Source organism: Hyperoodon ampullatus, assembly GCF_949752795.1.
Source record: "Hyperoodon ampullatus genome assembly, chromosome: 15".
Classification (NCBI taxonomy): domain Eukaryota; kingdom Metazoa; phylum Chordata; class Mammalia; order Artiodactyla; family Ziphiidae; genus Hyperoodon; species Hyperoodon ampullatus.
In genome coordinates, this window is record NC_136928.1 from 69,138,832 (window position 1) to 69,160,384 (window position 21,553).

Sequence of the window (21,553 nt, forward strand, 5' to 3'; positions counted from 1 at the left end):
CAGGGCTAGCAATGTATATTTGGAAGTCTTCAACATAAAATTAGTGTTGAAACCATAAACATGGGCCGTAGGGAAAACCCATAGTGGACAAAATGAAGAAAGAAGAGGTAGGAGGTAGGATTGTGGGTTCTCATGAAAAACCAGAAAGTTTCAAGGAGAAAGTTAATAAGGCAAGAAGACAAGGATTTGACAATAAGGAAGTTGTCAGCAACCTTGGAAAGGAAATTTTCAGTATGGCAGAGTGTAGACAGCTCTGCAAAATTGATTTTGTCTTGTCCAGCCTCCTCACCCCAACCTTGGTTTCACCTCAACAAAGGAAGGAGTTATATCTTCAGTCTGCCTTATTGGGTTATGTGTGAATAGATTGTTCTGACTCATGGCACCTTGTTGACAAATCCTCATTTCTTTTCTATCTCACCATGTATATAACCTTTACAGACCTCAGTTTCCTCATCTATAAATTTCCAATCCACAGTTCTTTGATACTTTCATCACTGATACCAATCGATATATTGGGGAAAGGCTATGAACCAGGAAGGGTCTGCAGAAATCCAACTGGGCTCATTTGACTGATGTTTCCTTTTGTGACTTTGAAATCCTCTGGCCCTCGATTCATTGTCTGGGTTTTCTAACCAACTCCTTCCCCAGGGTTTATTCATGTCAACCATCTACCTCCCACTTTTCCAGACAAAAGAAAGCATCCTAAGAAAACAACATCAGCTGCTTCCATGATGCCCTCTCTTTTGGCTCATCTCTAGGATTCTGGGCCATGCCTCCCACTCTGTTTCTTTTAGACCTCACACAGCATCCTCAGTTGGCATGAGATTGGATCTGTGACCCTCCACTTGGAGAGCACCTGTAGGCATTTCCTCGAATCCTGATGCTGTGCCAGTCTCTAGGGTTTTATAGCTGACCTCAGGCTGGTTCTGATGTTCCAAATTAACAGCAGTGCCAAGGTAGGGAGCTTCCTGGCCTAGAGTCCTTAACTGAAGTGAACATCTGCTTAATTTCAGCCAAAGAAGCGTATTATAAAGGATATGATAGACTCCTTTGCACTCTTCTCCATTTGCTGCTAATCATAATTTGGCAAGTAGAATTACTCCCATTTAGAGCTGCAGTATAGATGCCCAGTGCTTTAAAAAAAAGAGAGGGGAGAAGAAAGAAATATAGAAGCGTGTTTTAGAAAATTAGAGGCAATGGGGCTTCCCTGGTGGAGCAATGATTAAGAATCTGCCTGCCAGGCTTCCCTGGTGGCGCAGTGGTTGAGAGTCCACCTGCCGATGCAGGGGACACGGGTTCGTGCCCCGGTCCGGGAAGATCCCACATGCTGCGGAGCGGCTGGGCCCGTGAGCCATGGCCACTGAGCCTGCGCGTCCGGAGCCTGTGCTCCACAACAGTGAGAGGCCCGCGTACTGCAAAAAAAAAAAAAAAAAAAAAGAATCTGCCTGCCAATGCAGGGGACACGAGTTCAAGCCCTGGTCTGGGAAGATCCCACATGCCAGGGAGTAACTAAGCCCGTGTGCCACAACTACTGAGCCTACATTCCACAACTACTGAGCCTACATTCCACAACTACTGAAGCCTGCGTGCCTAGAGCCCATGCTCCGCAACAAGAGGAGCCATCGCAATGAGAAGCCCGCGCACTGCAGTGAAGAGTAGCCCCCGCTCACCACAAGAGAAAGCCCGTGTGCAGCAACAAAAGACCCAACGCAGCCAAAATAAATAAATAAATAATAAAATAAATAAATAAATAAATAAATAATAAAATTAGAGGCAATGCAGAAAGACAGTTACCTGCAGCTAGACAGGTACCTTTAATAAGAATCCATGCCAACTCACTACTGCCCTACAAAGCTGGCTAACCATAAATCCTTCAGTGCTTTTATTATTATGTATTCTAATTAATATATATGACATTCACTGTTTATTCATTGCTTTCACATTTCAAATTTCACCTCCTGTATTTAACCAGCTCAGACCTCAGGAAACCAAGAGAGAATCTAGGAGACTGTCAGGCCTCTAGCTGTCCCCAGGACATCTCTCAAATGTGCAGAAGATTATCAGAGTTTATTCTTGGCCCCTTGAAGTTTCTAACCTGATCTGAGGCTACTGGTGGCCTGTCTTTCCTTCTACAGCAGCTCACCACCTGGGAGAAGAAGCCCTGGACAGGCCACCAACTTTAGGACCTCGTAACTCTGTCACCCTCCGCCAGGTTTTCATCCTCAGCACTATGGACATTTGGAACCAGATTACTTTTTTTTTTTTCTTTTGGTGGGTTGGGGCGGGGGGGTGTTCTATGCATTGCAGCATGTCGAGCAGCATCCTTGATCTCTACCTACTAAATTCCAGTGATGCTCCCACACCCACACTGACACCCACACCAGGTTCCTAGCAGGTAAAATTATCCCCAGTGAAGAACCACTGCTCAGGAATTCCCTAGTGGTCCAGTGGTTAGGACTTTGCACTTCCACTGCAGGGGGCACTGGTTGGATCCCTGGTCAGGGAGGTAGGATCAGAGAACCTTTCTGATACCAGTCTGAGCCCTTGGGGCATTCTCAGCATCCCTTATTCTGTGGTTTAGATATGGGATGGATGGTAAAAGATTTCCAGTCACCTTCCCCCACAAATCACCCCTTTGTCCCTATGTCCTGCTTCTGTTAACATCATTGCCAGCACTCCCTACATGCATGCTCTCTTCCAGTCCCCTACTCTCCCCACTCAGTTGTCACAGTCTAGTCAACTTATTCTCCAAAAGCTTGCTTGTGTCTCTCTCCTCCCAATTCCTATCACCATTCTCCATTCCAGCCTCCGTCATCTGTCACCTGGTCTCCCTCTCTCCTGCCTCCTGCTTCTCAGTCCCTCCTTCACTTTGCCCCGGAGCCAGATTCCTAAATCAGATCAGACTGGCCACACCACTCCCTCCTCAGAAGTCTTCACGGGCTCCCTCTGCCATTGCCTATAGCAGGGGTCAGCAAGCTTTTTCTTAAAGGGTTAGGTAGTAAGCATCTTAGGCTTTGCGAACCAAATCAGAGGTATTATGTAAGGACTTATATAACCATTTAAAATAAAACCATTTAAAAATGTAAAAACCATTCTTAGCTCACAGACTGTAAAAAAGCAGGTGGCAAGCTGGATTTGGCCACGGGCTATAGTTTGCCCATCTATCGCCTAGTAAATAAACTTGATGACCATTTATTTAAGGCTCTGGATGATTGCGGCCCACGCTTCTCTTTCCCACCACATATCTTCTGTGCTCCCTGCATACTAGTGTCCCCACGTGCTCCTCCCCTGCCCCGCAGCACACACACACAGCTTCCTCTCTCATGGTGCTTCTGTCATGCCCTTTCCTCACCCGGATTGCCCTTCCCGAGCCGCTTCTGCCTATTGAAATTATACCCCTCAAGACACTCTGAGATGCCACCTCTTCTGTGAAACCTTACCCTGTTCCAGAAGGTCAGAGTTAAACTCTCTCGCCTCTGTGCTCCTTTGCCTTTGCACCTCCGCTACGGTACGGATTTCATCCTCCTTTGTATGCTAGCTGCGTACATGCCGAACTGCCTAGGAGGCTGTGAGCCTGCTGAGAGTGGAGACCTTGCCCCTTCATACCCCTACTTTGCACCTTTCAAAGTGGAATCATGGCAGGTAGTACCCCACTGGGCCAGCATGTGAAGCACTTTATGTACATCCTCACCAACCCATGAAGATATTCTTATCTCCACTTGACATATGAAGAATCTGAGCCTCAGAGAGGTCAAGGAAGTTGCCTCAGGTCACACAGCTAGTAAATGGCAGAGCTGGAATCCAAACTAGGTCCATCTGACTGCAAAGCCTGGACTCTAATCACCTTATTATATAGAACAGGGACTCAACAAAGAGTGGTGGTGCTGGATCAGGTGCCACACCTCATCATACAAGTTTTACTTACTTACCCATAAGCAGCATTTAAGTTTGACTCATTGAACTTTAAAATATCATTGATAGGTTCAGGCTGCCTGCCCCATCATTGAATCCATGTCTGAATTAAGGACTATGCTCTCCTGGAATCCTGTCCTCTTGGTTTCTAGCATGCAATCTGAGTGTTTGGTATTCATTTTATAGGGATTTTCCCCTCAGTGAGGTCCCCGATCATTTTGCTGAGAACTAGCTTTGAAATCCTGCAGTGAGAACTAAGGGGATACCATTTTCAAATAGAGCTAGGCAAACTAGGAGAAACAAACAGAAAGAGGGTAATTCTAGTCTTGGAATTTATGAGCTTCCCTATCTAAAAGTTTAAATTTCAGCTTTCTTTTGATCTTCGGGTTTATGGTGAGCTTTAAGAGGTTGTTCTTCTGAGACAGTCTTAGGAACTTAATACGCTTTCCTCCTTGCACTGAGAAAGATACCTAGACATCTTGCCCCCCCAGCTCTTTCAGGCTTGGGTAAGCTTTGTCTTCTATATAATTTAGTTTGACTTGAATAGGGGCAGAATCATGGAGACTGAGAACCAAAACCTTCTCTCCGTTGCCAACAGTGTGATCACGAAACCCCCAGCAGTCCTGCCAGTGCTGTTTCCCGTCCATAGCAGTAACCCCACAGGGAGTGACACCTGAGAGCCACCGCAGGGAGTCACAGGTCATGGGTAAGCCCTGAGTTTCCTGAAGTGATGTGGGAACAGACAGGTGTCAGCCCTCTGAGGAGGGACCTCAAGGCAGACTTTTTGGTGGCCCCACTCCTTCCAGCAGACACACACGATAGATAAATGTGTATTAACGGTGGTGAGAGAAGAGAGACATCATAGAACTGTTTGGCCCTTCTCTTGGGTGTTTAGAAGCCAAGTTCATCCTTAAAAGCTGCACCGCCCTTTACCTCAGAGGTGGACACTTTGGGGAGAGAGGAAGGTCTCCAGGCGTGTTCTTTACCTGTTTCTAATTCACCCCAGAGGGAACTGCGGCTGCTGCTTTGCTCACTGCCACGTGACTGCCTTTCTCATCTCCTCCACCCCTGTTCTCCTTGTGTGCTCACTTCCACCCCTGGGCCTAACTCCCAGCAGTCTTAACTCTTGTCACGTTAGGCAATTATTTTCAAATCTTGCAGCAGGACAGACAGTACAGCGTCAGATAATCCTCTCTCTCTCCTTTTACTTCCACATTTGATGAGACAGCTGCATTTTCCTAGCAGAGCCACCACCTGCAGCAGCTCAAAATAGTCTGTGGGGTTTTTTGTTTTTTTACCTTTTGTTGACGAAAAAAATGTACAAAGTCCATTCTGTATACATCCCAGTTCTCTGTATGTTCACGGTTGCCTCATCTAAATTTCAGACTTGCAGTTCCTTTCTCCCAACATTGTTTTTCTGGGTTTTTTGTTGTTGTTTTTCCGAACGGGCCTCTGAAAATCGGCAGCAAAGAGGCCAGTTTGTTTAATTTAAATACATTGCAGGAAAATGAAGGTAATTGTCCACACAGGCCATCTGCTACCTGGCAGGTGTCCATGAATCAGAGAGAGAAAAATGGAGACTCAAGTGTCTCCTTCTGTTACCATGATAACCGCTTAGCTCAGAGTTTTCGTCGGGTGTGTGTGTGGAGGGGATGCCGTTAACAGTGCTCTGGCGAGGGCATTAACTCTCAAAATCAGGCTTTTTGCCATAAGCCTCCCTGGGTTTGATTACCTGACGATAATCGAGATTAAAAAAATTCATACCTGTTCCATCAGGAAAAAGAAGGGAAGGAAATAGTATTTATGGAGCCCCTACTGTGTGCCAGGCACCCTGCTGGGGCTGGCTGAGCACAGCCCAGGACTGTATATCCGTCATTTTCCTACTGCAGACAGCGCCTCTGCCCCTGCACGGCCACGCTCTCTGCCACAGCATGTGAGTCCCCATCTCCACTCACAGTGTCCTCAAGTCACCTTCTCTGGCGTTCTCTGTACCTGTTTTGGCTCCAATATTAGACTTGCCCTCAAACAAAACACTAAGTCGGAATCACCGTATTCTCCTTTCTCACATGTCTCACTTGTGTTGGGAATTAATTTATGTTGCTCTCAGAAATCATGGTTGGCCTCGGCAGTGAGGAGTCTCACCTGACCCGCGTTCCTTCTGACCTCAGAAACTTGGGATCCCAACGTGCTTAGGGTTCTCCCAGCAGTTTAAGGCCACTGGAAGACCCAGGTACCCATCTTACCCTTGCTACTAATTTATTTGTGACCTTGTGACTTCTCTAGACCTCCATCTCCTCAGATACAGTAATGAATGTTGAACTAAAACAGAGGCTGTTTTCCTGGGGTCACGAACCCTCTGACATTACAAGCATAACTTCTGAACTCTTTTCTTGGAACATGATACATAGCTTTCTCAGGTTCTCAGAGTCTTTGCTGATTTAGAAGAAGTGAAGGGCCAGCAGAGGAGAGAGCTTCTCAGATTGTAACATTTCTCTAGCTCTGTCTTTCCAGCAGAATTGTTTCCAACTACAAGGGACCTCTGTACTCAGAGAACCTGAGTTACAGGGCATTTATTGTGTTTAGTTGTTGGTTAGACACGTGACTGGCCTTTGCTGTGTTCAGGCCTTTGTAATAAGTTGTATTTCAACAAGGTCCCACTGTCCTGCTTCAGGAAACTTTAAAACACCAAGGAGCGTGTCGTGAAGCTCCCCCAGCTTCTCTAGGCTCGCCGCCCCTCTTCTGGCAGCTGAAACCCAGAGGCACGTGATTCTTTTGGACCCTCGTTGGACAGCTTATCCCCACCCCCCAGAGCCACCTGACTAGTCCCTCCACCTTTGCTGATTTCTGTGTGAGTCTCAGGTTCCCCATAATCTCTAGGTTCCAGCAGTGATGCTCCCCCAGCCTCTGACTGTGCTGCCTATTCTAGATGTGTTTGCTCTGAGTGGGGTGCTCAGCGGTCTCCATGGGGAGGGCCTGCCTCTCTGAACGTACAACCCATCTGTGCCTTTGAGACAAGGTGCAGTCGCTCAATGCAGTGCTTCATCTGCACTGACTTCAGTGTGTCCATCCGGCACAGACCTATCAGGTGGGCGGAGGATGAGCAGTCTCTAACCGGGTCATAGGTGACTCGTCAGCGAGCCAGGAGAGCTGCTGTGCGCACTGCAGCACTGCCTTCAGCTGTGTGTGCTCCAGACGCTCCAGTCTGTGCTTATGTAATGAGGAGGACCTTATTTCAAACTGTCTTCCTTGAGACAGCCCGTCCTCTGCATACAGCAGTCTGCTCCCTGCACCTCCCCACCAGCTGCGAGTGCAGGAGACCTGAACAGGCAGCATCTCCGGTGTGGACTCCGCTCGTGAGAAAGGAGAGTTAGGAGTAGAACATGCCTTATGTGACCCTGAGGTGGCCGCTGAGAGCCCTCAGAGGAGGGTCCTTCACTGACAGAGTGGTTGGGACTGAAGCAAAGCCTTGATCACTCGGCATTTCTGAGATGAGGTAACTTGGTGAAGGTCATAGAATCATAGCATTTTATATCTGAAAAATGCTTCACAGGTCATCTAGTTTGATGCCGCTCAGTTTGTAAATGAGAAGACTGAACTCCAGAAGAATTAAAATGCATTTCTGTACCATCAAAAGAAAACCCCAGGTCTCCAGCCTTTAAGGGTGCGCCCCTCCCACGGAACCTCACCGCCTCCTTAGCGTTCACCCGGGCCTGTGGCCAGAGCAAGATCCCCTCTTGGCGCCTGCGGCGGCCCATCCTCTTCTGAGTCATTGGATTTGCAGCAGAGAATTGTCTCCAGGCCCTGCCATTTACTCATTACAAAGTAAAGAGGTTGAAACGTTCAGCCTCAGGACAGGCTAATGCACCGAGAGACTTAGGCACATTCTCAGATCCGGAAAAAATTTTCTCGATTCTCTATGCTTGCCTCTCTCCTCATCCACGGTCCTCTTTCCAGGGTCTTCGGCGTCTCTCGAAGGCCTCTGGGCCTGGTCTCATCCCAAAATTCTCCCTCCCGCTCCCTCTCAGTCAAATGCTCTTCAGACGGGACTGATCTAATAATGCAGGAAGAAAAAATCAAGCTCAGCACGTGAGTTACCTATGGCTGCCTAACAACTGACCCCGAAACTTAATGGCTTAGAAGAACAAGTTTAACTCACAGCTTCTGTGGGTCAGGAGTCCAGGCGCTGTTTAGCTGGGTCCTCACAAGCTGAGGGTCAGGGTTTTTCACAAGGTTACCGTCACCTCAAGCCTCAACAGGTCACGTCGTTGTTGGCAGGATTCCTCGTGGGTTGTTGGATTGAGAGCCACAGTTCAATGCCGGCTGATGGCCAGAAGGCGCCCTCAGTTCCTCACCAGGTGGGCCTCTCCACAGGGCAGCTCACAAGACGGCAGCTGGCTTCCTTAGCATGAGCAGGGGCAAGAGCAGGAGAGAGTATGTGTGGACAAGACAGAAGTCATGGTCTTTTACCAACTGATCTCAGAAATGACATCCCTTTGGCCTGATTCATCGGAAGCAGTCACTACACCCAGCCCACGTTCAAGGGGAGGGGATAACACCAGAGGTGACTGCAGGGAGGGAGGGTGCCACTGGAGGCCTCCTCAGAGGTCTGCCCGCCACAGTTAGTTACCTAGTTAAAGTATTTCACATAAAGCTTTATTGATGACGATAGATTTAGGCCTCCCCGGAGATCATTGCCCGCTCTGGCTACGTTCCCGCTTTCCATTACAGAAGAAAAAGGGTCAGAAACTTGATACACCTCATCGTCATTTAACAAATACTTATTAAGCCTTTACATGTGGTAAGCACAATGGTAAGGGAGATAAATTTGAGGGGTGAGATTACTGCTGTACAGGGTTCTGAGGGAGGTGACAATGAAGCAGACAGCTGGAAGACCAGTGGGAGCTGGTCAGACACCACAGAGAGTAGCGCTCCTGGCAGACAGAACAGCAAGTAGAGGCCTGAAGGCAAGAGAGAGTGCGGTCCTTTCAGTAGAAGGTTGTTGTCTAAACGGCCCAGGAGCAGAGTCAGTTGACCTCCGTTGCACCAACATATGCCTCGTTCCAGCTCAACCCCATTCCGGATCCCTCAGCTTCGGGCCTGGCTGAAGTACCTGCGTATCGATTACCTATGACTTGTGCCTCTCCCGGGGCCTTTGGGATTTACTGCTCCACAGGGATGCCAAACCGGCATTGCTCTGCTGGACCCAGAATGCACATAGGGTTCCTGACAGCTCCATCCTAGCATTGCTTTAATCCAACATGATCCTAAAGCCAAGGGCTGAAGTTTGAGATCCATGGGGAAAATTATGCCTTCCCAGTGGTCTGAGATTTTCTCTTTCTACTGCTCTGAACAAAGGCAATGTCAGGAGTCTGGTTTCTATCTTCCTCAGAAGGCATGTCCTGGGCAGTGATCCCAGGAAGGGGGCCTGATTATTTTCAAGCTGATGGTGGGCAGTAGGTTTCATTTCCTGATCCTAGAGATTTAGCCACATGTGGCTGTCTACCCCTGTCAATCCCTCTTACCTCATTTACCATCATCATTTTCCTGTTAAAATATTTGCAGAGGTTCAGCTTCATGTTCTTAAAAAGCAACCGATTTGTTCATCTCCGGTCTTAGTCCTTGGGTGGCGATGCCTGGCTCCAGTCTCACCGAGATTTATTGAGTACTTGCCACATGTTTAATACTGGGTTGGACAGCATAACTGTCCAGATAACTGTCCAGATAACTGTCATACAGTGAAGTGAATTTGAATTTCACAGGCCACATACTTAGGAAAAAAAAAGTATTTAAGTGGCCTTAATTTCCCTCTTGAGCGCTCACTTTCTGAGATGGGCACTTCGTCTGGGCATTTCTAGGAAAACTCTGAAGCCAGTCATTTCAGAGATTCTTACCCCTCTTCCTGCACCCAAAATGAGTGCTCCACCTTGGGGCCTTTTGCTGGGTGCTGTGGCATCAGTGGAGGAGTGTCCATAGCTCCAAGTTGACCTGTGCTGAGGCCATCATGTCCTTTGCTTGTTGGCCAGGCCTGGTTCTCGTGGGCAGCAGCCTCCATTCGGTGGCTGAGGCATCTGAGTTCGTAGACTCCCCCAGCATCCACGGTCCACACCTGACCTCACCAAGGCTCTAACTCCTCTGTGATGGAGAGACAGCTTTGGGCTCATCACTTCTCACAGTATCAGCCTATGGGAAGCTATTGGCTGCGTGGGGTCCTTCCTTGAGGCTGCCCAGGCAACCCAAGAAACGACCTTTATTCTGTTCCCCTCAGCCCTGGGAAGGCCCAGGAAAGGCCTGGGTATTGCCAGTATCCACCACTTCTGTGATCTCCTACATCCCACACTGTGCTGGCTCCAGACTTTCCTGCAAAGCCAAGCCTCTGCATCAGACTTTCTTGCCTTCTCTGCAGATTCTCTCACCTTCTTCCCAGCTTCCTTATCTAGCTTGGATTGGGGCTGACACTGCTAGGTCTGATTGCTCATAAGCACTCTCCAAACTAGAATGAATTTTATGCTTTATTATTTTTCCCCTCTCCCATAAAAATGGCCAAAAAAGCAGAGGGTGATAATTACAGGGTGAAAGGTGGAGGTTTCTTCCCAAAATACAATGATTAATATGTGATAATGTTATCTGGACAAAACCGGACTCCTAAGGTTTATGAACTAGTCGGGAAGAAAAGATATATACCCTGAAAGACTAAATAATAATAAATGTTTTATAACCACTGACAAAATAGAAGAGAATATTTCAAAAGATAGAACATGTTGAATTGTCAACGGAAAATTATTATAAAAGTTAAACCGGGATAAAAACATCAAAAAGATATTTCGTAGTATTCCATTATATGGATTAACCACATTTTAAGTCATTCACCAGTCAGTAGATTTGGGGGTTATTTCCACTTTTGGCCTGTTAAACTAAATGTTGCTAATAAACGTTTGGGTACAAGTTTTGGATGAGCATATGTTTTTATTTCTCTTGGGTACATACTCAGGAGTGAAATTGCTGGGTCATATGGTAAGTTTACATTTAACATTTTAAGAAACTGGCAGACTGTCTTCCAAAGTGGTTGTACCATTTTACAGTCCCATCAGCAGTGTACAAAGGTTTCCCTTTTCCCACATCCTTGTCAGTCTTTTTGATTGTAGCTATTTCAGTCAGTAAGTGGTATCTCTTTGTGATTTCAGTTTTCATTTCCCTGAGTACTCGTGTTGAGCATTTTTCATGTAATTTTTAGCTCATTTGTATATCTTACTTCATGAAATGTCTATTCAAGTCTTCGCCTGTTTTGTAATTGGGTTGCCTGTCTTATTATTCAGTTACAAGAGTTTTTTTATATGTTCTAGACACAGGTTCTTTTTTTATAATTTATTCTATATTTATTTCAGCTTTATTGAAGTATAATTGACATATAAGATTGTAAGATATTTAGGGCTTCCCTGGTGGCGCAGTGGTTGAGAATCTGCCTGCCAATGCAGGGGACACGGGTTTAAGCCCTGGTTTGGGAAGATCCCACATGCCGCGGAGCAACTAGGCCCGTGAGCCACAATTACTGAGCCTGCGCGTCTGGAGCCTGTGCTCCGCAACAAGAGAGGCCGCAATAGTGAGAGGCCCGCGCACCGCGATGAAGAGTGGCCCCCACTTGCCGAAACTAGAGAAAGCCCTCGCACAGAAATGAAGACCCAACACAGCCATAAATAAATAAATAAATAACATTAAAAAAAAAAAAAAGATTGTAAGATATTTAAAGTATACATTGTAGAGACTTAATAAACCTATACATGGTGAAAGGATTTCCCCATCTAGTTAATTAACATATCTATCACCTCACATATTTATCTTTTGTGTGTGTGTGAGAACATTTAAGTTGTTCTCTCCTAGCATATTTCAACTATACAATAGTGTATTACCAACTGTAGTCACCATGTAATATTAGATCCTCAGACTTATGTTTTAGCCGGAAGTTTACACCCTTTTACCAACCTCTCCCCATTCCCCCACCACTCAGCCCCTGGCAACTACTTTTCTACTCTCAGTTTCTGAGTGTGACTTTTTTTTAGATTCCACATATTGATGATACCATGAAGTGTTTGTCTTTCTTTGTCTGGTTTATTTCATCTACCATAAATAACACAGCAGGATTTCCTTCTTTCTCATGGCTGAATAATATTCCATTGTACATATATACCATATCTTCTTTATCCATTTATCTGTTGATGGACACTTAGGTTGTTTGCATATCCTAGCTATTGTGAATAATGCTGCAGTGAACAAGTGTATATGGAGTTCAAATATCTCTTCAAGATTCTGTTTTCATTTTCTTTTCTTTTTTTAAATTTATTTGGCTGTGCCAGGTCTTAGTTGTGGCACACAGGATCTTCGTTGCAGCGTGTGGGATCTTTAAGTTGCCGCATGCAGAATTTTTTAGTTGCAGCATGTGGGATCTTTAGTTGTGGGATCTAGTTCCCTGACCAGGGATCAAACTTGGGCCCCCGCATTGGGAGCACGGAGTCTTAACTGCTGGACCACCAGGGAAGTCCCTGTTTTCATTTTCTTTGGATATATACACAGAAGTGGGATTATTGGATCATATGGTTGTTCTATTTTTCATTTTTTGAGGAAAAATGCCACTTTGCCTAGTGGCTGCACCAGTTTACCTTCTCACCAGTAGTGTGCAAGAGCTCCCTTTTCTCCATGCCCTCCCCGACACTTTTTTTTTTTCTGGTTGCATTGGGTCTTCGTTGCTGTGTGCGGGCTTTCTCTAGTTGCATCGAGCAGGGGCTGCTCTTCGTTGTGGTGCGTGGGCTTCTCACTGCAGTGGCTTCTCTTGTTGCGGCGCACAGGTGTCAGTATTTGTGGCACACAGGCTCAGTAGTTGTGGCACACAGGCTTAGTTGCTCTACGGCATGTGGGATCTTCCCAGACCATGGATCGAACCTGTGTCCCCTGCATTGGCAGGCAGATTCTTAACCACTGCACCACCAGGGAAGTCCCGAGGTGGCTTCTCCTGTTGCGGAGCACAGGCTCTAGGTGCGCGGGCTTCAGTAGTTGTGGCACGTGGCCTCAGTAGTTGTGGCTCGCGGGCTCTAGAGCACAGGCTCAGTAGTTATGGCGCACGGGCTTACTTGCTCCGCGGCATGTGGGACCTTCCCGGACCAGGGATCGAACATGTGTCCCCTACATTGGCAGGCAGATTCTTAACCACTGCACCACAAGGGAAGTCCCGCTCATTATGGTTTTGATTTGCATTTCCCTAATGGCCAATAATATTGAGCATCTTTTCATATGCTTATTGGATATTTGCATATCTTCTTTAGAGAAATGTCCATTCAGATCCTTTGCCTATTTTTAAATTAGGTTACGTGTCCTTTTATCATTGAGTGTAAGAGATCTTTTTTTTAAATACTTATTTATTTATTTAGGCTGCACCAGGTCTTAGCTGCGGTACACGGGATCTTCCTTGCAGCTTGCGGACTTCTTAGTTGCAGCATGTGGACTCTTAGTTGTGGCATTCATGTGGGATCTAGTTCCCCAACCAGGGATCGAACCCGGGCCCTGTGCATTGGGAGCACAAAGTCTTACCCACTGGACCACCAGGGAATTCCCAAGAGATCTTTATATATTCTTTTTTTTAATTAATTTTTTTATTGAAGTATAGTTGATTTACAATGTTGTGTAGATATTCCTAATATAAGTCCCTTATGAGATATATGATTTGCAAAAATTTTTCCCATCCTCTGAGTTTTTTTCACTTTCTTAAAGGTGTCCTTTAAAAATAGTTTTTAATTTTAATGAAGTCAAATTTATCTGTTTTTCTTTTGTAATATATACTTTTTGTGTCATATCTGAAAAGTCATTGTCTAATCTTTCCCTCTAAGAGTTTTATAATTTTAGTTCTTATATTTGGAATGATCCATTTTAAGTTAGTTTTTGTATATAATGTGAGGTAAGAGTCTAAGTTCATATTTATTTTTATCATGGAAAGATCTCAAAAAGTATGCTAACTTTGCTGTACAGCAGAAATTAAGCACAACATTGTAAATCAACTATACTTCAATAACATTTTTTTAAAGTGTGCTAGATGATAAAAGCAAATTGCAAAATGATATGTGCAGTATGATACCCGTTCATGCAAAATTTAAAGGCACGAAATGTCATATATTATTCATAATTACATATGTACACATAGGTAAAAAGTTTCACACCGAAACCTTTGACAGTGGCTGCCTCTGAAGGGAAGAGAGGAGGGGACCGGAAAGAATTAGTAGTCAAAGGGGTCTTCAGATTTATCTGCAGTGTTTTTGGGTTGGAATAAATTTGACACAATATTAATTATCAATTTGAGTGGTCTATTATGTTCTACTTTTAAGCTTTCTGTATTTTTTAAGTTTCTCAAATTAAAACACACAGACACGAATCAAAGCAAGAACTATGGAGAACAGACCATTTCTGTTTGGTCCGGCGCTCACACTGAAGCGTTGAGCTGGGGCTTTGTGCACACAGCCTGTCAGCCTGTTCGAGGTGGCAGGTTCTGTTTGTACGTGGGGTTTCTGAGCCAGATCCCAAAAGATAATTATCTTCCTTTGAACTCATTTGCACATTTTGGCTTATATTTTCCCAGTTTTGCTTCCAAAGAAAACCCCGGTCTATATGCCACCCTCAGTTGCCCTTCCTCTGAGGAGCAGCAGAGCCCAAATCTCAGCGAGCTCCCTTTAACTGGAGTTTAAAACTGTTATCCCATTGCTGCACGCTTTCTCCAAAACGGAGGCAGAGCCTCACAAGGAAAGTTTGGTTTCCACTAAGCGTGTGTCCATTCTCACCTAGTCCCCACGGGATGGCTCACAGAAGACCTCGCTGTGTGTGCTTGACGAGTGCAGCATGACGGGCCAGATGCCCGGGCTCCCGGGAACGGCCTGCAGCTAGACTCCTGACCCACAAACTCAGGCGCGCTCCCTGTGGCCTGGCAGCTGCAGAGGCGCAGAACACGTGTCATTGCCCTTGAAGTAGAAGGGCTTGTTCCAGCATCTCCCGCTGACGAGCCGTGCAGCCTGACACAGAGCTCCTCCTCTCTTCATCCTTGTTTTTCTTGTGTAAAATGGATACAAAAAACATGTGCCCCTTCTACTCACAAGTTGTTACGAGGATCAAATGAAATAATGCACCTGAATGTGTTTGCGAACAAAACTCAGAGATGTTTGTATATTATTTCCCAGCCGTGTGACCCCAGCCCCTCCCAGATCCTCCAACCAGCTACTCCATCTGTCCACCTGGAAGGCCCCCTCCCTGTGCACGCCTCTGCCCCTTTCCCTCCCGCTTCTAGTCCCTTCTTCAGTGTTCCTGCTGCCTCTTCTCCCTCCTCCCCCTTTGTTCTCTCCCTTTCCTTCCCTTTTCTTCCTCTCACCAGTGCTGGAGGCAGCCTGACTCCCTCCTTTCAAATGTGATCGTGCACTGCCTTGCACCACTGAACTGAAGCCCTGGGCTGGCTCAGGTTGACTGAAAAAAAGGACTTTCCCCTTCCTCAAAGAGGTAAGGCACCTGAGATGACATGTTTTATCTCTTTGATTCTCCCAGGCTCAGGCCACAGGATCGCCGCAGACGTCGCCCACTCACGGAGGCGGCCGTCCGATGCCCATGCCTGTGCACTCCACCTCCGCTGGCTCCACACCCACCCACTGCCCGCAGGACCCGCTGAGCGGAGTCGGCGGGGACGTGCAGGAGGCCTTCGCCCAGGGTGAGTCCGGGAGCAGAGTATAATGGAGCGCTGAGGGGGTTTGGAAACGTGGACAAGATTCCTACAGAGGTTTTCCCAGTTTCTTTTGTGCACTTCGCTTGAAATGATCAGGTTTTCACATGCAGTAAAAATAAGTCAAGCGCTGACCCCTTCTCATTAGATGGGCTGGTCTGCAACGGGAGGTCTGCAGGCTTTGTACATGTGCGAAGTACAGGCCTCCTGGGCGTCTGTGCTCTTTTTTCTGGGTTGTGGGAAGTGCCTTGTCCTCTGGGCTTTGCCTCCTCTGGAGGAATTGGATGGAAGCATTCCCGAAGTCGGGTGCTCGGCCTGGAAAGTCTTTAGAGCAAACAAGAGAAGGGGTGGAACTCTAAAACAGGACCTTGCTGAAGCCTCCTCGTCCGTGGAGCTAACGGCCAGCGATGTTATGTGCTTGGGGGAAGACAAGGCAGCTCAGGAAGTCTTCTTGGGGCGGAGACAAGAGCAGGGAGGTGGAGCTGGCGAGTAAGTCCTGCCTGAGCATTTGTTCTAGAATCCACCTCCTTTGATTGTGGCTGAGAAGTATGGAGTTGACAGGGTCCTGCTCATCAGGTAGAGAAGAGGGAGGAGGACCACAGACCTGGGTACCCGTGCTCCTGACGGCCTGGGAGCGGGCAGGGCTGCTCGGCCCATCTCCCCCTAGGAGTTCTGCCCTGAGTCCCAGGGCCCCGCCGACCGAGGCTTTCGCTCAGCTCTCTCCCCCCGACCCACCCGGCATCGCCATCTGCTCTGACTGCCCTCAGGTACGAGGAGAGACCTCCGCAGTGACCTGCTGGTGGCCGCTGACTCCATCACCAGCACCATGTCATCCCTGGTGAAGGAGCTCCACTCAGGTGACGCCCACAGCGCCCGCCGAGCCTCCCACCTCCCCCTCCGCGCCCTCCTCGCTGCCTCACTGCGTGGTAAAGCGTCTCCCTCGTTTCACCACGCGGTCTGCTTGCCTTCCAGGGATGCGCTGGATGCCTTCCTCCCGGGAGCCTCTCTCCCACACGTGATCACAGAGAGATAATCACACGTTTAGGTTCCTCTTCAGAGTATGCCCTATGGAGCAAACACAGTTCCGACTTTAAAGAAATTCAGCTCAGTTAGGCCCCTTCCTCACTTAATTTGTCTTCCATCTGTGCTTCCTCCACAGCTGCTCTTTCCTTAGGCCTGCTCAGCTGTCTCGCTCCAGAGCTTTCCTGGATCACTGGAACCGCATCAGCTGCAAAAGCTTCTGGACTTTCTCCCGGCTGCCTTTCTGCTCTCTCCTATTTTATTTGGTTTTGAAACCCTATTCCCTCCTTTTGTCCATGACGAGGCTCTGATTTCACTGGAAGTTCATGACCTGAGTCTGTTGCTTCCTTCGTTCCGCATGTTCATCTTATCTATGACTTCTTTCTCAGTCTGTCTGTCTCTTAGCTATTTCAGTGATTTTCCAGAGACCCTTACCTCATGGCGTATTTCCCCTTACATAATACCCGGGAAGGAAAGAAAAAATAGAAGGCCATTCCCATATCAGCATGTCTTCAAGAATCCCCATGATTACATCAGTTTTGAAGCCGTCAGATATTTTGCTAATCTTTTTTATGGTGGTCAGATTCCCGTGTTATATATTAAACAAACAGATCCCCTTCCTAAGTGCTGTGGGTCACTCATACAGATGGCCCTCTTTTGTGTCTTTCCACCTAATGTAATGCTTTTGGATACCTTGAACTAGCTTAACAAGGTTATTGAATAAAAATATAAAGCAGGTTTTCCGTGGGCTATTCAGACACATGTACTTATTCAAACACAATACATTGAAATCATCTGTGCCTGCGCTTAGGGAAGGCGAGCCTTGTGTACTCCTTCAGACCTTTGTAGGAGAAAGCATATGCCTTTAGTGTTGTCATGGGACCAGGCCAAGGTCTGGCCCACGGCTTCGCTCTCAGATCTGCTGTTTTCATTTAGAAGAGAATAAGTGTGTGGCCTGTGTTGGTTTTTTCAGTACAGTTAAGATGCCAGTTCTCCTGTTCAGGCAGCATTACAGTAACACTGTCTCCGTTCTGGTACCATTTCTCAATCCCTTTTAGAAGCACTGCTCCCCTCCACACACACATAAACAGAAGAGATGGCCACCTTTGAGATGACCTCATGGGTGATTAGAAAGTCCCTTCCCTAACATAGCTCCCCACAGATGCCAGAAATCCCACTTCTGGAGGGAATTTCTTAGGGGATTTCAGGCCATGGAAATTAACCACACTCATGCCTCATGGCCACATATTAGGGTTTGTGCAAAATGAGTGGTTCGTGAGCTCATCACACTAGTTTGGGAGGTAACTAGACATCATAAAACACAAAGCACATAGAGACCAAACAGCTTCATAATAAGTAAGGGTATGGGGATACTCAGCAATCTCTCCTAGTACGAAAGGATAGTTTTATCAAAACTATGTAATGTATTTGAAAGGTACCTTAGAGATCACATTGTCCACTCCCCTTACTTTAGAAATGCAGTGAGTGATTATCAGAAAAGAGATTTGCCTAAAGTTACACAGCTTGAAGGGGCAAAGCTGGTCCTAGAGCTCAGGTCTGAACATTAAGCTGATGCTCTTACCACCACACTGGCCTTATCCCCGCACAGGACAAGGGATCACGTCTGCAATCCCACGAGGGCCCCTTTCACTGATGCTCCACTCTCCCAAGCCCTGAAGTCCACAGTAGATGTGGACTAGGCCCACACATGGCACAGTATCTCTATCAAACACAGAGGTAAACTCCCTTTACATGCAAGGCTGCCAGTTTCTCAGTGAGTGGAAGAGCCCAACAGCAACGTGTTTTTTTTTTTAATTTTTTTAATTTATGTTTTTGGCTGTGTTGGGTCTTCATTGCTGCGCGCGGGCTTTCTTAGGTGTGGCGAGCGGGGGCTGCTTTTTGTTGCGGAGTACGGGTTCTAGGCGCGCAGGCTTCAGTAGTTGCGGTGCACGGGCTCTAGGGTGGGCAGGCTTCGGTAGCTGCAGCATGCGGGCTCAGTAGTTGTGGCTTGCGGGCTCTGGAGCGCAGGCTCAGTAGTTGTGGTGCACGGGCTTAGTTGTTCCGCAGCACGTGGGATCTTCCTGGACCAGGGCTCGAACCCACGTCCCCTGCATTGGCAGGCAGATTCTTAACCACTGCGTCCCCAGGAAGTCCCCAACCTGTTTTTACCATCACTGTCGAGATTTTCATGAGGATAAGATTAGGTGCTCAAATTATCTTCCATGTATTCTGTACGGCGTGGACATACTGTTTATATCCATAGCTTGCCCTCCTCATCTTTTCTGAAATCTTTTCACAAATGATGGACTCTTAGAGTTGGAAAGGATCTTGGAAGTCATTTCATCCAGCTTGCTGCCTGATATAAAATTCTTCTGTTTGAATATTTCCAGCGAGTTCATTCATGACCAGCTCTCCTCACTGGGAAGTTCTTCCTTATCAGGGAGCCAAAATCTGCCTTTCTATAGCAAATTGATCCTCATTCCACCCTCTAAAGCTACCCAGAGTGAGCTCAGTCCCTCCTCTCATGTTAGCCGTTCCAGTATTTGATGGCAGATCACGTGGCTCTCCCGCAGCCTCTCCTCTTCAGGCAGCTGTTCACACTTCCTTCAGCCGTTCCTCACATGACGTGGGTTTCACTTGACCATCCCGTGTGCCCAAGTGTTGCAAAGCCCTGGTTCAAAGTGAGTTCCCAGAGCTGAGCACGTCTCCACGTTGCAAGGGGTCTTCCCCCTGCCCCCCACTCCGCCCCCCTCACAGTGAGCTCTGCCACCTCCCTGAGCAGGCCCCAGGGAAAGCAGCCTCAGATGGCATTAGCTTTTTTCCACACAGCCGCTTTGCACTGTTCAGTCATTCTAAGTTTGTCATCAGCTAAAACCAGTCTTTTGTTTGTTTGGTTTTTTTTTTAACGAAAGCCAGTGTTCATCTAGGGATTCCCTGCTGTACACTTTTATCATTGTTTTCTTGAACCTGAATGCAAGGTATTAGCCCTGTACCTAGTAGATATCCTCACCTCAGAGAAGCCAGCAATAGAGCCAGAAGCTGGGTGGGTGACATCAGACTGCACTGCTCTGGGCTCAGGGCTTATGGGGACATGATGCTGGGGCATGGACCACACAGGGTGCAGACTAGGTGATGTCAGCACCCTTGGAGACCTGAAGCCATGAGCTTTTAGCTAGGGTTTCACCCCAAGCCTCCTGAGCTACTCGCTTCTCCCTCCTCCTGTGCGTCTACTGTGCTGAAGGGTCACTGGCCTCCTTGGACTTGTTTTCACAGCAGGGGAACGTGCAGAGGAAGAAGAAGAGAAGATGCAGAATGGGAAAGACAGAGGTAACGGCGGCTCCACAGGACCCCTAGTCTGGATGGGAGCCAGAGCCCTGGCCCCTGAACGAAGTCCCCCTGTCCCTTTTGTTTCTGCCTGCCTTCCTGCTGCCACCTTTCCCCAAAGCTTTCAGACCCCCACGGATCCTTCTCCCTACTTTTCCCAACTGACCATCAAGTTTTTCCCTAGAGGTGGTTGTGTCAGTGGATCAAGAAAAGCTTTCTGATCTCCTGACATGATGATACATGGATGGGATACAGGAAGTAGATACAATTAAAACTCCAAACGTGACCCCTTGCCTCAAGGAGTTTATAATATAGTTAGGAGAGCAAAATTAAGATATGCAAAATAAATAGGAGATAAAAGGAAGTGGCAGGAAAAGTTAGTCATCAAACTTTGAGCCTATGATTATAAATACAAGAAGAGTTTCTGAAAAGGCAGAGATTATTGTGGACAGAATAGCCAAATGGTTTTGTGGCTTCTCGGAGGAATTAAAAGCAATAGAGAAAGGTATCAGCACGGGACAGTAATGCTTTCTCGTTTTATTGTATATAAAACCTTCTTAATAACGTATGTTCAAGAGAGCTGTGCTAAATGATTTCCATGTATAATCTCATTCAGTCCTCAACAACCTGGTGAGTTATGTAATATAATGATAACCCCATTTTACCAATGAGGAAATAGGCTCAGAGAAAGTTAGATCAACTAGCTATTAAGTGGTAAAGATTGGATTTGAACTAGGTCTTTCTCACTCCAAACTTCATTCTCTTAATCTTCATGTTTCTATGTTACCCTGAACAGATACCACCATTCTCTTTGGACATTTGAGACTTAGCTGTTATTTCTGTGATGTATTAATATGTCCAGTTGCTGGATTCCTTCAAAACATAAGCTCCACAAGGTAGAGACTTCGGTCTGTTTTGTTCAGGTTGTATCCCCAGTGCCTAGAACAGTGCCTGGCGTGTAGTGGGATGTCAGTAGATTCATAAACGTAAGGAAATAAACAGGGTGGTGTGCAGGAGGGCACTTTGTCAGGGAGAGAAGTGGGTGGCTGCCCTGAGGAGGCTGTGGAGCGTGAGACGGAGCCGGCCCAGCTCTCTCGGGTCCCTGTTGGATGCTCTGCACGTAACACACTCTTCCTGTTTGATTCCACGGCCCCATGAGGAAAGGATTCTAGACAGGGCTCAGGGTGGTTAAACAACGTGAGGCAGAACCTGGACTCAGCCCAGGTGTCTCTAACGCCAGTGCCCATGCTTTAGTGTGAGCAGACTGCGAGACCACGTGAAGGGGGAGAAATCTTAAGGAAGGGTGGAAAGAAGTGGATACGGGAAAGGAAGTTGTGATGGGAAAGGGGGAGCATCTTGGGAGGGGGGCGTCCAGAGCTTTTACCCATAGTGGCTGGTGTGGATAAGAGAGTGCGGTCTTTGGAGTGTGTCAGCAAGGACACTGGAATTGCCAAGGAGGAAACGGGGAGAAGAAAAACGTACCCCAGGTGCTGAAATCATCGAGTGAGTCAGAGCGAGGCCTGGGAGAAAGCGGACGATAGCTATGATGAATTGCTGAGA

General features: G+C 47.1%; 1 protein-coding gene across 1 annotated transcript in view; it reads left to right on the forward strand.

Moving 5' to 3' along the window:
* Positions 1-21,553, forward strand: part of DTNB (dystrobrevin beta) — a 230,399-nt gene that overhangs the window by 204,961 nt on the left and 3,885 nt on the right. Inside the window, exons 16-18 of the mRNA XM_079720759.1 lie at positions 15,478-15,637; positions 16,417-16,506; positions 19,943-19,996. Of these exons, the coding sequence (XP_079576885.1) occupies positions 15,478-15,637; positions 16,417-16,506; positions 19,943-19,996 (304 nt within the window). The remainder of the gene's footprint in view (positions 1-15,477; positions 15,638-16,416; positions 16,507-19,942; positions 19,997-21,553) is intronic.